Source organism: Papaver somniferum, chromosome 3 (assembly GCF_003573695.1).
Source record: "Papaver somniferum cultivar HN1 chromosome 3, ASM357369v1, whole genome shotgun sequence".
NCBI lineage: Eukaryota > Viridiplantae > Streptophyta > Magnoliopsida > Ranunculales > Papaveraceae > Papaver > Papaver somniferum.
This window is the reverse complement of record NC_039360.1, coordinates 206,546,016-206,559,485: the sequence shown is the minus strand read 5'-3', so window position 1 is coordinate 206,559,485 and position 13,470 is coordinate 206,546,016. Positions and strand designations below refer to the sequence as shown.

The 13,470-nt window shown below is 35.1% G+C and overlaps 1 protein-coding gene and 1 long non-coding RNA gene across 2 annotated transcripts; both read left to right on the top strand.

Moving 5' to 3' along the window:
- Positions 1-7,211: 7,211 nt before the first annotated feature.
- On the top strand, positions 7,212-9,823 carry LOC113362060. The gene is made up of 4 exons (XM_026605067.1): positions 7,212-7,518; positions 7,669-7,731; positions 7,925-7,973; positions 8,664-9,823. The coding sequence occupies exons 1-4, from the start codon at positions 7,237-7,239 to the stop codon at positions 8,780-8,782; spliced, it is 513 nt and encodes a 170-aa protein (XP_026460852.1). The 5' UTR covers positions 7,212-7,236; the 3' UTR covers positions 8,783-9,823.
- Positions 9,824-10,625, top strand: LOC113362061. Its single transcript, XR_003365527.1, has 3 exons — positions 9,824-10,038; positions 10,210-10,280; positions 10,560-10,625. It is a non-coding gene; the product is annotated as an uncharacterized LOC113362061 (long non-coding RNA).
- Positions 10,626-13,470: the final 2,845 nt, after the last annotated feature.

The following is a 13,470-nucleotide window of genomic DNA, read 5'->3' as shown; positions in this document are numbered from 1 at the left end:
GATCCTTATGAATATGTTGAAGACTACTTCACCACTAAATTCTATCGAGAGTCGTATTCAAGACCAATCCATCCAGTTCCCACAGTTGAAAGGCCTGCAACAATTTCACCCAAGTCTGTTGTTCATGGACCTAAAGTTTTGCCACAATCAGGACGTCCAAGTAAGAAGAAAAGGATTCCTAATACAGGTTCAATTCCCAAGAAGAAGATGAGAACTTGCGGTGGTTGTAATGAATTGACTACTCATAATCGAAGGACGTGCCCAAATAAGCAGACGTGAAGTCTTTTTGAGACTGATTTACTTTTAGTTTTAGTTCAGACATTTTCTATTCTATTAGCATTTCGCATACAGTTTGTAAACTTTGAGTATCTTTTTTAGTATAGACTACAATATGCTTTAGTCTACGTTTTGAGAATTCATTTTTTTCTTTATATTCCTGTTATTGACTGTTATTGCTCATTTATATTCTATTTGACTGTTATTGCTCATTTATATTCCTGTCTTTTTGTCTACAGTAAAACATGTTTATTTCTTGCTGGTATTTCACCTGCAATATGGTGGAACCCTTTTTGGTTTCATCATTTTTACTGTTATTTTGTAACCAAAATAGGTTGGATCCTTTTTTTGGTTAGATCACTGCTTTTGTGAATGCTTTTGTAATTGTCTTGGCTTTTTCCCTTAAACTTTTGCTTTATTATGAATTATTGCCATGCCTTTGAAACATATCAATTTTGCCTGTAAACCAAGCCATGATACGACCCTTTCCCATTTGGTTTCACTTGCAATTTGGTGGAACCATTTTTGGTTTCATCATTTATGCTAGAACCTTTTTTGGTTTCATCAAAATACAGATATACATAACACTGTGCGCCAACATGGTTTCGGTTAAACATAATTGAAAACATTATAAACATTGTTTCCAGGTAGTTGACAATACTCTAATTGAAACCATTCATACACAATTTAAACCTTTTATAAACTATTACAAGCATTCAAATTTATAAATAGTTGACAGTATACATAACTTTGCTCTCATGCTTTCTAACCTTTCTGAAACATTCTCCCCATGAGACTCTTCATGTATCAAGGAGGATCTTACACACCATCTTTGGTCTCATCTCATGCACCTTTAATGAAATATCATGTCCAGGAGATGACGCCATGTTTCCCTTCAAGAGGCTCTTCATGTAATAGCAAACATGAAGACCACAATCATTCCTGAAACAACCAAAAAATTGTCTCAATATTTAATATTTAAAACTGCCATAAATAAATAAATAAATAATTTTACCGAACTTCCAAACATAGGTGATGATTTTTCTAGCTTACCTCATTTGTTGACAACATGATGGCGTGTGCATAGTGTATGGCGGGGGCTGAGTTGTCTGCTCGTCACGGGGGAGCTTTGCATCGTGATGTGCAAATGCTGATATTATTCTTTGTCTCATGCTTTCAGCACTTTTCCTGCATTCTTCTTCAGTGGAAGCCAAGGAGTTGTAGTGAGAAAATTCTGCGGTTTTAGTATCAAAAGCTAGCAGTGTCCAATGGTCTACCCCATCTCCAACTGTTGTCAGCAACGGAACGAATAAAAATTGTACACTGTAGTCTATTTTATCGATGAACGCTTCAATTGCACTACCACATCTCATTCCTAGTGAGTGACATGTCTGAAAAAATACAAGAAAACAGATTCCTAATGAGTGATAGACATGCAAGTGTTTTTTTTCTTCGTAATGAGCGACATTTTTTCTTCCTAAAGAATGAAACTAAAATTGGTTCCATCAAAATAAACTATATAATCAACAACATTTGAAACAACTATTTCCACTCATAGTTGGATTCTACAATCAGCTAGACCTACAATCACAAAACTGATCCCCCACACATCATAAAGTGTTTAACTGAAGATTGAGAAACAAAAGATGCAATTGGTTTTACTCAACTTGTTTTTGCTACAAAGGTTTACATTCAAAACAATTTAACCAAATTGATACTAAGATCTTCAAATTACAATTCGTATCCACATCCTAAGTAAAACACTCTACTCAAGATGAATGCTTCAAACTAACGAATCTTTCCCACACTTTTTGATGGAAATTTATCTAGTATGCTAGTACTAAGAGATCCAACTTAGTCAAGGATGCCAAAGTCAACTAATCCAGTACACAAGAATCTTGTCATGCTTAGTAAGAATGTGTCTACTAAATTAACAGTAACCAGAAATCAACTCTAACCGGAAATCTTGTCCATGCTTAGTAAGAATGTATCTACTAAATTGTAGAGGAAACTTACATAGGCAAATGTGCTTAGAAACACAACTTTCTTGTACTTCGGATTACCATCTGGTTTCAACTCTTCTTTGAGGATGTTCTTTTGCAATTTCAAGATGTAAAACTCAATGATGTCTCCTCCGACGTCTCCCTTTCTCATCAACAAATCCAGCATCCTCCCAGATATTATCAGTTGGTGCTCCTTGTTCTCCCACGCCGTGTAGCTGTAAAACTCAAGCTAGTGAATGCTGGATCTAAGAATGAAAAAAAGAAAAATTTAGAACACATTTTTTGATGAAACCATTTTTGGTTTCAGCACTTACCTTTCAGTTTTGCTTCTGAAAAACCTGTTCACAAGGGGTCTCTGACTTTCATCGAGTACCTTCATAATTTTCAATTTTTCAACTGCTTTCAACTTCACATCCTTCACCTCATACACCTCCTCATTCTTCTCCTTCTACTTATTTTTTTCATTAGGATTTTTTCTCCAATCGCATTTAGTTTTTGTTCTTTTCTTTTTCTCAGTTGTATAATCCAGATATTTTACTGGTTCTTGCATTTTTCTTCTGTCATCCCTTAGTCTTGTAATCATATTATTCAACTTTTTCTTGGGACTGATGTTTTGAGATCCTTTCTCAATATCTTGTTTTTCACTATCACTCTGCGTCAGTCCTAAACTGAATCCAGGTCCACCGTCTTCTATATCAGCTACATCCTCTACCATTCTTACAGTTGAGTAGTAGTATACACTTTGCACCTTTGTCTTTGACGAACAACCTTTCTTTGCATAAACGGATTCCATTTTCCGAATAGCATACTCACTGTCCTCATCATATATAAACCGAGTTTCATTGTCTTATTGTTCAATATTTTGCTTCAATGAAGAACATTTCTTCGCCTCATATTCGACCTGTTCGGCCACCTTGATATCCTCAATAGTGTTTGGAGTCAACTCCATACCCTCTTTTTGTTCATTCCCTGGCTTTGATGAACATTTCTTGGCCTCGGATTCGACCTGCTCGGCAACCTTGATTTCCTCAAGAGTATTCGGAGTTAATTTTTCAGTCTCGTCTTCCGGTTTTGATGAAGATTTATTCATTTCAAATTCAACCTGCTCAGCCAACTTGATTTCCTTGATAGTATTTGGAGTCAACTCCGAAACCTCTTCTATTTCTACTCCTTCTTGTCCTTGTTCTTTATCAGACTCTTCTATTCTTTGTTGTGGTTTTGCATCTAATGAAGAGACAACATCGCCAGATTTTTCTGCATCTCCAGACAGTGGAACAGTTTCTGGTTCCATCAAAACATCTTCAACAACATTTCCAGGTACTGAAACCTTTTCTGGTTCCATCAGAAAAGCTACATAAACTTGTATCATTGCTTCACTAGGTGGAACCCTTTCTTCAACATCCTCTTGTCATGTTCCTTCATGCAGTAAATGCTCTTGTTCTGTTCCTTCATGCAGTAAATGCTTACCGGAAATATGCATCATTTCATCCTCCGCTGCTGCACCTTTCACCACCTGCGATACAAGGTTTAAGATACAAAATGTCACATACTAACATACAAGCAATACAATGTAAAGTTACTTTGAACCAGTTTGTCAAATAAAAATGTAAAATTTATAAAAAAAATAAAAAAATAACCAAGACATAGAAAAACGTAAAATTTCTATTTAATAAACAATAAGTAAAATTCGCAGATCAAATCTAACATATCAATAAAAATGTAATATTTTTCAATTCTATTATCAATAAGTAAATTCTGCAAATCTAACTAACATATCACCTCAACATCTGAAACCTTTTCTGGTTCCGAACGAACATCTTATTTCTGGAGCAAGTCTACTTGGACTCTCTTACGCTTCCTTCTGGAGTAAGTCTTCAATGATGGTTGAAACCCAACCTCAGCGTCATATTTTTCCAATACTGCTTTATCTTCTTCGGAGAGTCAATTGTTGCCAACTGTTGTAAGCTTTTCAATCACCATTCTTTCCCACCTGTATTTGGCCTCGTAAGAGTTGTCTTCAACTTGTGCAGGCACTTCATTTTCAGCAATATGGTCTGCAACATTGTCTTCAACCGGCTCTTCAGGTTCAACAGAATCTTCAACAACAATATCATCTTCATCTATGGGCTCAACCAAACGCTTCTCTAGATCGTCATATTCAAGCAAGAATGACCCCTTGCGGCGACACATATTCTTCTGCAGTACACAAGTAAAATTGGTTTCAGATAAAAATTTTGATGGAACCAAAAAAGGTTTCATTATAAGAAAAAAAATAAATCTTTCTATTTTTGATGATATTAAATTTGAAATGGATTGATAGAAAAGTAAATCTTCTTTACCTCAGAGTATAAATCTTTCTTGTCGGAGAAACCGTCGAAGTTTTCCAATATTTGCTGGAAGACATTGCCAAGGTTCCATCTAGCAAACCTCGGATACCTGTCGAGCCCATCCTTCCTTTTTGCAATCATAGTCATCTCTGCTACCCAATACTTCAAAAAAAAAAACAAAAAAAAAACAAGATTCAAATTAAGAATCAATATCAGATACATTATAAAAGAATATAACTTATTAATCAAAAGAACAAAAAATAACTTACCAGCGGGTAAATTATGCAACCAACTACGTTTTCAACATCGCCATCACAATCTATTATTGACTCAATTAGATAATCATGGAACAATTGTGGCCAACAAACCTTGTTCATATCAAATACCATATACAAGTACTTGGCAGCCAGACTTCGCCCACCTTTGTTGGGGACGAATACCGACACTAACAGGAACATGGCGAAAAACTTTACAAACTCGTCTGCTTTGGTTTCATCCGCTACGGATTTCATCATGCAACGTTGAATATCAGCTTTGAATATCTTCTTCCTTCCTTTAAAATACTGAGCGACGAAGATTTTAACCTTTTTCTCCAGTTCTTCACCTATGCCCACTTTTTCATCTACTTCTACACCCTCCATCATTTGTAGACTAAATATAACAGAGAAATGTTTTGGAATTGTCCGCAGAGTCATTTTCTTCGATCTACCTAACCTGAAACACAATGGTAGCTTACCATCTTTTCTGAATTCAAGTGACTGTAAAACCATCATGACTGCTTTTGTCTTTTTGACGAGATCTTTTTCTTCCATTACACCATCAAAGAATGGCTCAATGAAACGCCATAATGGACATGATTTAAGAACTAACATATGTGGTTCTTTGTTCTGTACCAACGCCTTTATGTCAGCTACTACTTTGCACAAATGATGCAACGAGCATCTATACGACTTTGTTTCTCTTTTTTTACCTGTAAGTGAAACCAAAAGTTAGGTGAATCATAGATAAAAATAATGAAACCAATAACTAAAAATGATGCAACCAGATTTGGTTGCATCAGATAAACTAGAAATAAACACGCTAAACAGAGAACATAACAATAAGAGCTTTAGTTTCAAATTATTTTTTAGATAAGCTATGTGTTCGCAAACTCCAGAAAGAAAGAAAAAGAGGACAAATATCTAACAAAACTGATAAGCTATGTTTTGTTCGTCTTCTTACACAACAATAAGAGCTTCAGCGGTTCATAACTCCATATACATCATCCTAGAACCTTAGTTATGTCACAAAATTTTGATTTTCAAAGTAAAAAGGCATGATGCATATGTAGGTTTATCAGGCAAATTTCTATTACTTAAAACAAACATATGGTTATTGATGAAACTAAAGTACAAATGGTGTAACCAAATATAGTTACATGAAACAAACTCTTGGTAACCAAATATAGTTTCATCACTTTTTCATTTTGAATGATGTTTGTTGTAAAATGAAAAGTGATGAAACCAAAAAAGGTTTCATCAGAAAAGCCAGAATATACCTTAGCAAGCATCATCAGTTATAGTGGAACCAATTTAACAATTGGAAAATGATGAAACCAAATATGGTTTCATCAAAAAAAGCATATTATACCTTAGTAATACCAGTAGCACCAAACCATACCCATCAAAAGATTATAAAATCATATATTGATGAAGATGATGGAAACCAGATTTGGTTTCATCAAAGAAACCACTGAAGTAAAAAAAATCTACTATGAAACTAGAGAAACCTATGCATGAAATCAGCAGATGAAACCGAAGATTCATAATAGAATTTCTACAGAACCTAAGATTCAAAAACTGATCAAACCAAGTGATGAAACCAAGTAGATGACTAAGAATCGAATTTCTACAGAACCTAAGATTCATAATCTCGAATTAGGTGAAACAACATCAAAATGAAATCAGTAAAGAGAACATCTGAAGAACAATAAAACTAGGTTTACTTTTTGGAGATATTTTTACAACCACTTTCCTAATAGGTTTCCTCTTTTCATCTTTCTTTTTCTCTTGCTTCTTCGCCATTTTCTTCTTCGCCTAATTTCTTAAGAACATAAAACTAGGTCAAAATAAAATAAAACTTCAACCTAATTTCCTTTCGAGGAAGGTTAGACTTCTTTTTCACGAGTTCGATTAACTTTTTCTGTAGCAAGAAGATGAATGAATCAAAAATGGTTTCAGATCTGGTTTCTGAGGGAAGAGAGAGGGAAGTTTTTGATAGTTTCTGAGTGAAAAGAAGTGTCGGTTAATCGAATAAGGAAGAAAATAGAAGGTGTAGCGAAATAGACGGAAGGGTTATTTAGTCAGTTTAGGTAAAATGGGGTAAATGTGTTGGTTTTGTTTTGTTGGGTCTATTTTAGCTCGATAAGGACCCCTATGGTGTTATAACGTGCGCGTTATTGACTAAATATGTAAATAATAATAAACGCTGGTATATTAATGTCATTTGACTCAACATTATCGAATATGTTTGCTCTTCTTTCTCCAATGTTTCTTCTTCTTTCTCCATTTTCATTTTTCCCACTATTTCTTGTAACCCTTTTCCAACTTTTTGCGGACGGGTTATCTTCCAGAACAAAATTGAAACCTTCTATGTGTACAATGAAGCGCTTGATCTATTGTTACAACCCAATTTTCGCCTTTAATCTCTTCTCTAACATCATCGCTTCATTCTTTTCTTCAATTTCCCCTAAATCTCAAACCATAATATTTTCTTCACTCACAAAATCAAACATTTTGTTCTTAAATTCGTCAGAAAAATCCATCACTCATCAATGTCGCGGCTATTTTTTATTTTATTTTCATTCGCCTTTGCTTTTGTCTTTTGAAATACAAAGGCAACAGAAAGAAGAATCTGAGAGACTACTGTACCAAGTAAGTAATGTCTCCATTTCACATTTTATTTACTTTTATTTTCCATGTTCTTTCCCTCCTCCGTAATTTTTGTGATGATATTTGCTAACGTTTTATCACCAATTCCATTTTTTTTTCTTTTCATTCATTTTAAAATTGTACTTATGTAAGGAATGCGGGAATTGGACAAACGAAGTTCAAATTTTTCTGCCGGTATTGTGTTTTAACAAAGTTGTAAGTTTGCTCCTAGAACGTTGCTCGGGAAAACACACATTCATCATAATTTACTGTTTTAGAAAAGGCAATGAAAGTCATCTTAATAGATTTCTCAAATTGACTCATCATATAGTTTGTTTTTTTTAGACTCATACTTTTGGGTACATGGATAATGTAGATTTTTTTTTTTAACATTTGTTTTTGTATCCAGCTATGTGATTGGTGCTGGAGCACAGGAAAAGGCAGTACCAAGCAAAAGGGTATTGTTTTTTATCTTCCATCCTTATATAATAATTTTAATGTTAACTAAGAAGGTGCCCCAAATCCTGTGATAGTCATATATTTATCGACGTTGATACTTCGTTTATATGAATTTGAATATGCAGGTTTTTCCTATTGCATTGGTTATCCGTTTGAGAGTTTCACCTGGGTTTTCCTGTAATTAGAATTTATTTCTTTATAGTTAGATAAACTTGTTGGATTTTTTTTATATGAATCGTATTTTATACCTTTATGTTTATGCCCGGAAGCTTCATCAGTTCTGTTATCTCCATATCCTCGACTATATTTTCTACCATCTTTTCGAGCTTGTAATTAGAAAAATATTAGATTGCCACATATTCACAGGTCTAGATAACAATATCGGATAAAAGGAGGGACTGTTGCCATTGAACACAAACTCGAAATAGTAGAAGTATGCCTAATTGATGTTGATTCAGTATAAGTAGAAATTCTCTCTTGTTGCTTATTTTGAAAGTTATGTTTGGTAAAGTTTTCTTTTTGGCATTGCAGAGAGTTCAATATTGTATATGTAAGTAGTGATCATATAGTGTTTATTATGCTTAATGAGCCAAATCATTTTTGTGTTAACTGTCAAGCTGCAATATCTAGACACTAATAAACTACCAAATCATTTATGTTTATTCTCTCTTGTTCCATTTTTTCTGCAGGAAGAAAGAGACTTGTTATAACGGGTTTTTTTGTTACGTGGGGCACTGTGAATGTTGCCAAGTCATTTGAGTACCTTGGCAATTGGAAAGAGGAGTCTCTTATTCAGGTACTGTTATGACCATTGGTTAAGGGAGACAATAAAATTTTCTCTTCCGGATCATCTTCAGGAACAGAAACAATAGTAGATATAGATATCAATTAAATTATCTTTTAAATTGAAGAACTTATGGATAAACAATGTAAGTTGCCTCAGGACAGAACTGAATAAAAAGTAAACATGAATGTCAATATGTTATGCTAAGTCAAAATAATAATCTACAATAGGACTTCTGGGTAGACAATGTTAGTTGTCTCCAGATTATCCATTCCATTTTCCAGAAGCACCATTATTCTATTTGTCGCAGTGCACCTCGATAAAGCAACATATAGTTGTCCACGGCTGAATACAGGAGTTCATAAATCGATCCCAACGTACTTTACAGACTGACCTTGTGATTTGTTAATTGTCATTGCATATGCTAGCCGGACAGGAAACTGGCGTCTTGTCATATTTATATTCAGTTCTGTAACCGATGGTTGAAACATTATTCTTGGCAGTAATACCTCGTTCCCTGCTTTGTGCCCGGTTAGAATTTTTGCTTGAAGTACATGTTTACCACATTTAGTAACCAACAACCTTGTACCATTACAAAGACCTTCTGACGGGGCGAGATTTCTCATTAGAATAACTGGACAACCGACTTTGAGTTGTAGCTTGAATAAAGGAATTCCAAGTGGACTCAAGTTCTGCAAAAATTCGCTACTGTAATTTGGTATAATGCCGCTTTCATCGACATTCAGTTTGTCTGCAGCTAAATATGTGTATGTCTCACCATCCAAAATATCCAATGCTTCTTTGTTTATCTCGTTGACATCATCATTACGTGATGATAGAATGATTCTTTCAGTTAGCTATTCAGAAGATACTTGATCATCTGTCCCCAAACAGGGATAGAGTTTGGATATGAGTTCTTTCACATCTTTGCATCTATGCTCCGAAGGAGGGAGTTGAATCTTTTCTTATGGATTTGTCCCAACCTATCACGTAAGTAAATTATCCATTTTAATATCTACGGTTATTATTGTTTCTCAAAAATATCAATATCACAGTATCATAGAATATTATTACCTCTAGTAATGTTTCAGCGAACGCAATGTTGTCGGGATCTTGAAGATCAAGACGCATATTCTTTGTAAGTGTCAGAACAGTTATATTACTCCAGAGCATAGATTTTCTGAGACACGCACCTACGACGTCTGCACGGCCGCCATTCGGTATAACTGGCAACGTTTGCCTGAAATCTCCTCCCATAACAACCGTAACACCTCCAAAAGGTAATAATTTGTTTTCACGTACATCTTGAAGTAATTTATTAACCGACTCCACACAATATCTATGTTTCATTGGTACTTCATCCCATATAATCAGTTTTACTTCTTTAAGGAGTTTAGCTTCTGAACTTTGTTTAGGAATTGAACATACGCTGTCTTCGTTTATTTCTATAGGAATATTAAATGTTGAGTGTGCAGTCCTACCCCCTACTAAAAGCAGCGAAGCAATGCCTGATGAGGCAACGGTGAGCACTACATCTCCCTTGAAACGAAAACTTGCATCTATTGTATTATATAAAATATTTTCCATGTTCCTGCACAGCCGTTGAGGAAAAAGGTACGACCATCTCTTTGTTGAACAGACTCTGTTATTTTGTTGTACGCTGACAATTGTTCCAGATTCAAGCTTGCAATATTTCTTCTAAGTTCTGGTTCTTTTATTGCAGATTGAAGTTGTCTATGCTCGAATATTAATCTGTTTCCAATGATCTTACCCCAATTTTCTTTTGGTTTCGGCATTGTAGGAAAATGTTTTAGCTTCTTGCCGGATATGCGCAATAGTTTGTCCAAGAGGTATAATCCATAATCCAAAGTATGTTCGTCTGTTAGATTCTGAATGTTGAACATTGTTCTCAGTCTATGAGGAAGATCATCGCATATTTTCAAACCAAACTTTGCCCACAACATTTCTGGTTCAGTTGGGTTACAATCTGTTAAAATTATTTTGAATAGTTTTCTGAGATGGCTACCTGTTTGGATATCTACGGCTTCTTTAATACACTCCATGGATTCTCCGTCATTTTCTAGTAGTCCAAGTGCAATGCATGCTCTTTTGAATGTAGGAAGCAAATCACCGTCCACTGTCCTTAGATGTTCAAATGAATTTGCACCTGCAACAACAGTCAACAGTACTATTAGGTAGTATAGTTCCCCAACATTAAGAGAAACAAAATACATTCTAGCGATTGCAAAACCCTGTTTCCTAATGTGACACTTTCTTGTAGTTTTATCCCAGACAAAGTGTTGTGGAAACTCTTGGTACGCATATGTAGGTGCGGTAGGATTTTCAGCATATTACTCAAAGTAAGCCATTAATGTCGCCTTATAGTTATCCGCTTTCTCTGTAACCCCTTCTATTGACCCTGTTGATTCATAAATAATTCTTTGCTTGTATGGCAAATGGATCGCCAATCTCACTACGCTCGGTTCTTCTTGATGCATGGAATAACCAAATAAACGGTGTGCAGCTTCAGGTGGTTCAATATACCTTGCATCTATATACATTTGAACCTCATCTATTGATCCAACAGTAATTGTTGTTTTATCATATCCTTTATATATGTATTTGTTTATGTATTTCACTGCCCTTACTCCAGCACATATCTCAACGTTTATGACAGTTAAACATTCTTGATAAGTGTGGATTGTAAGGTACAACATCTGTATTGTATGCTTTACGTCCGCCACGAACAATAACTTCTCTTCCATCATTACTACGTCGATATACTGGATACCCACCACCGCCTAAACATGTAGCATCGTTGTATTTTTTTGGGTATCCTTTGATACATTTTCCTTTTTTCATACAGGGGGCCTCTGGATTCCTATCACCGCATGGACCGTGCACCATACACTTCCTTATTGTATTAAAGAGGAGTGGATATTTCTTCTCATCTGGAAATTCGGCAGAAACAAATTTGTTTACTTGCTCAACTGTACGTATTTTGTCTGATTTCTCCAAGAATATTAGTAAATGCATATGCGGTAATCCACGTTTCCGAAATTCAATGGTGTGCACATGACCAACAACTTTTCCAAACACATTATTTTTGGTAATCTCATTCATGAGAGCTTTCCTTTTTAACTCGAAAACTCGTGCCACTAAATCAGGACGATGGCATGCATATTGGTGTTGTAGAAGCTCGCCTTGGATTTCTGGCCAATTCGGATTGGCAATCATAGTCAGAAAAATATCAGGATGATGGTTAAAGCGTGTAATTGCCATTGAATCTTGGTAGATTTCATACATGTTTCTTGGACTCCCAATATATGAGGATGGTAAAATGCATGGTGTACCTCCTTCTTTAGGTGTTAATCCAGCATCTTTCATTTTTTTAATAGAAGCATATTGATCTGCACGTAGATTTATTTGGTTAAATCTCATAAAATTTGAACGACTTTGTTCAGTCGAAGCCCATGCATCTACTAAGAATTCTTGGAATAGTTTTCCTCCTCTCAGAATTGTTGAATATTCTGAGTGGCGCTGAAAAAGATAGTAACTGTAGAAATGCATCTGAGATAGATTTGTTTTAGTAAAATCATTTCCATCCCATTGTGCAAGTTCGGTGCTCCAACCTAGCTCACCGTAAGGGAATAGTAAAACATAGTGCAAAGGTAGATATGCAGGATGACATTCATTAATTCTTGTAAATCCTTTTCCTGATTTTAGATGCAAAAGAATATCACGGGGTACTTTTATGTCGCTGGGCTTTTCAGGTACGATGACAGATACTTCTTCCGCAGTTGGCAGATTATATCTCCTTTTATCCGAATTCTCGTTAAAATGTAGGGAGACCTGCACAGGGTTCTGAGATGACACCTCATTATCTCTTAAGATATCATGTGCATGACGAAACTTCGTAATGAAAATGTTGTGCTCCAATAATGTAACTTGTATAATTTTAAGAACTTCTCTACTTAGATTTGGATTTCTCTTTTCCCGTATAGCCAATGCATGAGATGGATCATATATGCACAGTTGTGAGTAAATTGCATCCTCTCCTTCTTTAGGTGTCAAAGATCCACTATTATGTCGTAATTCACTATGTATTGAAAAACATGGAGGTCCTCCTCCTTTTCATACCCTTGTGTCGTATTTGCATCCAAGACTTGTAAATGCATTAGCAACATTTAAACTTCTAATATTTTCCCTAAACGTCTTTGATTGATCATCACCACCTTCAAATAATTCTCTTAATGGATCAGGAGGTGTACATAGTGATGGAAGATTAACTTTTCCTTTGTGACAACATTTACCAAATTTGGGGTTCTTAAAAGATGATTCGGATAATTTCTCGTCAATCCAATGCAGAGCACCACAAAATGTGCAGGGAACGTCCATCTTTCCGAGATAGTTTCTTCCTGTCTCATTAAAATTAACATCACATATATTTCCAACAGTTGTAAGTACATTTTCGTATTCGTCATCAACATCTTCATCCGAAGAATATTCATAATCAATATACTCATCAGAAGATATATCTGGAGCAGGAATAGACCTGTTTGAAAATAAATTACATCACACATCGTTAAAACAATACTCAAATACAATTTATATACATTTGTACCTTTATTTTTTAGTATATTACATCTATTTTCATCTGAAGTGGATGGTGTACGTAGTGATCCTATCCGCATATTACTTCCCATAGCTAC

Excerpts from the sequence above, each read along its gene's own strand:
- LOC113362060 (XM_026605067.1), top strand. The coding sequence starts at position 7,237 with ATGTGTACAATGAAGCGCTTGATCTATTGTTACAACCCAATTTTCGCC. Across the intron at positions 7,519-7,668 it reads CTGAGAGACTACTGTACCAA|GAATGCGGGAATTGGACAAA; the intron begins GTAAGTAATGTC and ends TACTTATGTAAG. Across the intron at positions 7,974-8,663 it reads AGGCAGTACCAAGCAAAAGG|GAAGAAAGAGACTTGTTATA; the intron begins GTATTGTTTTTT and ends TTTTTTCTGCAG.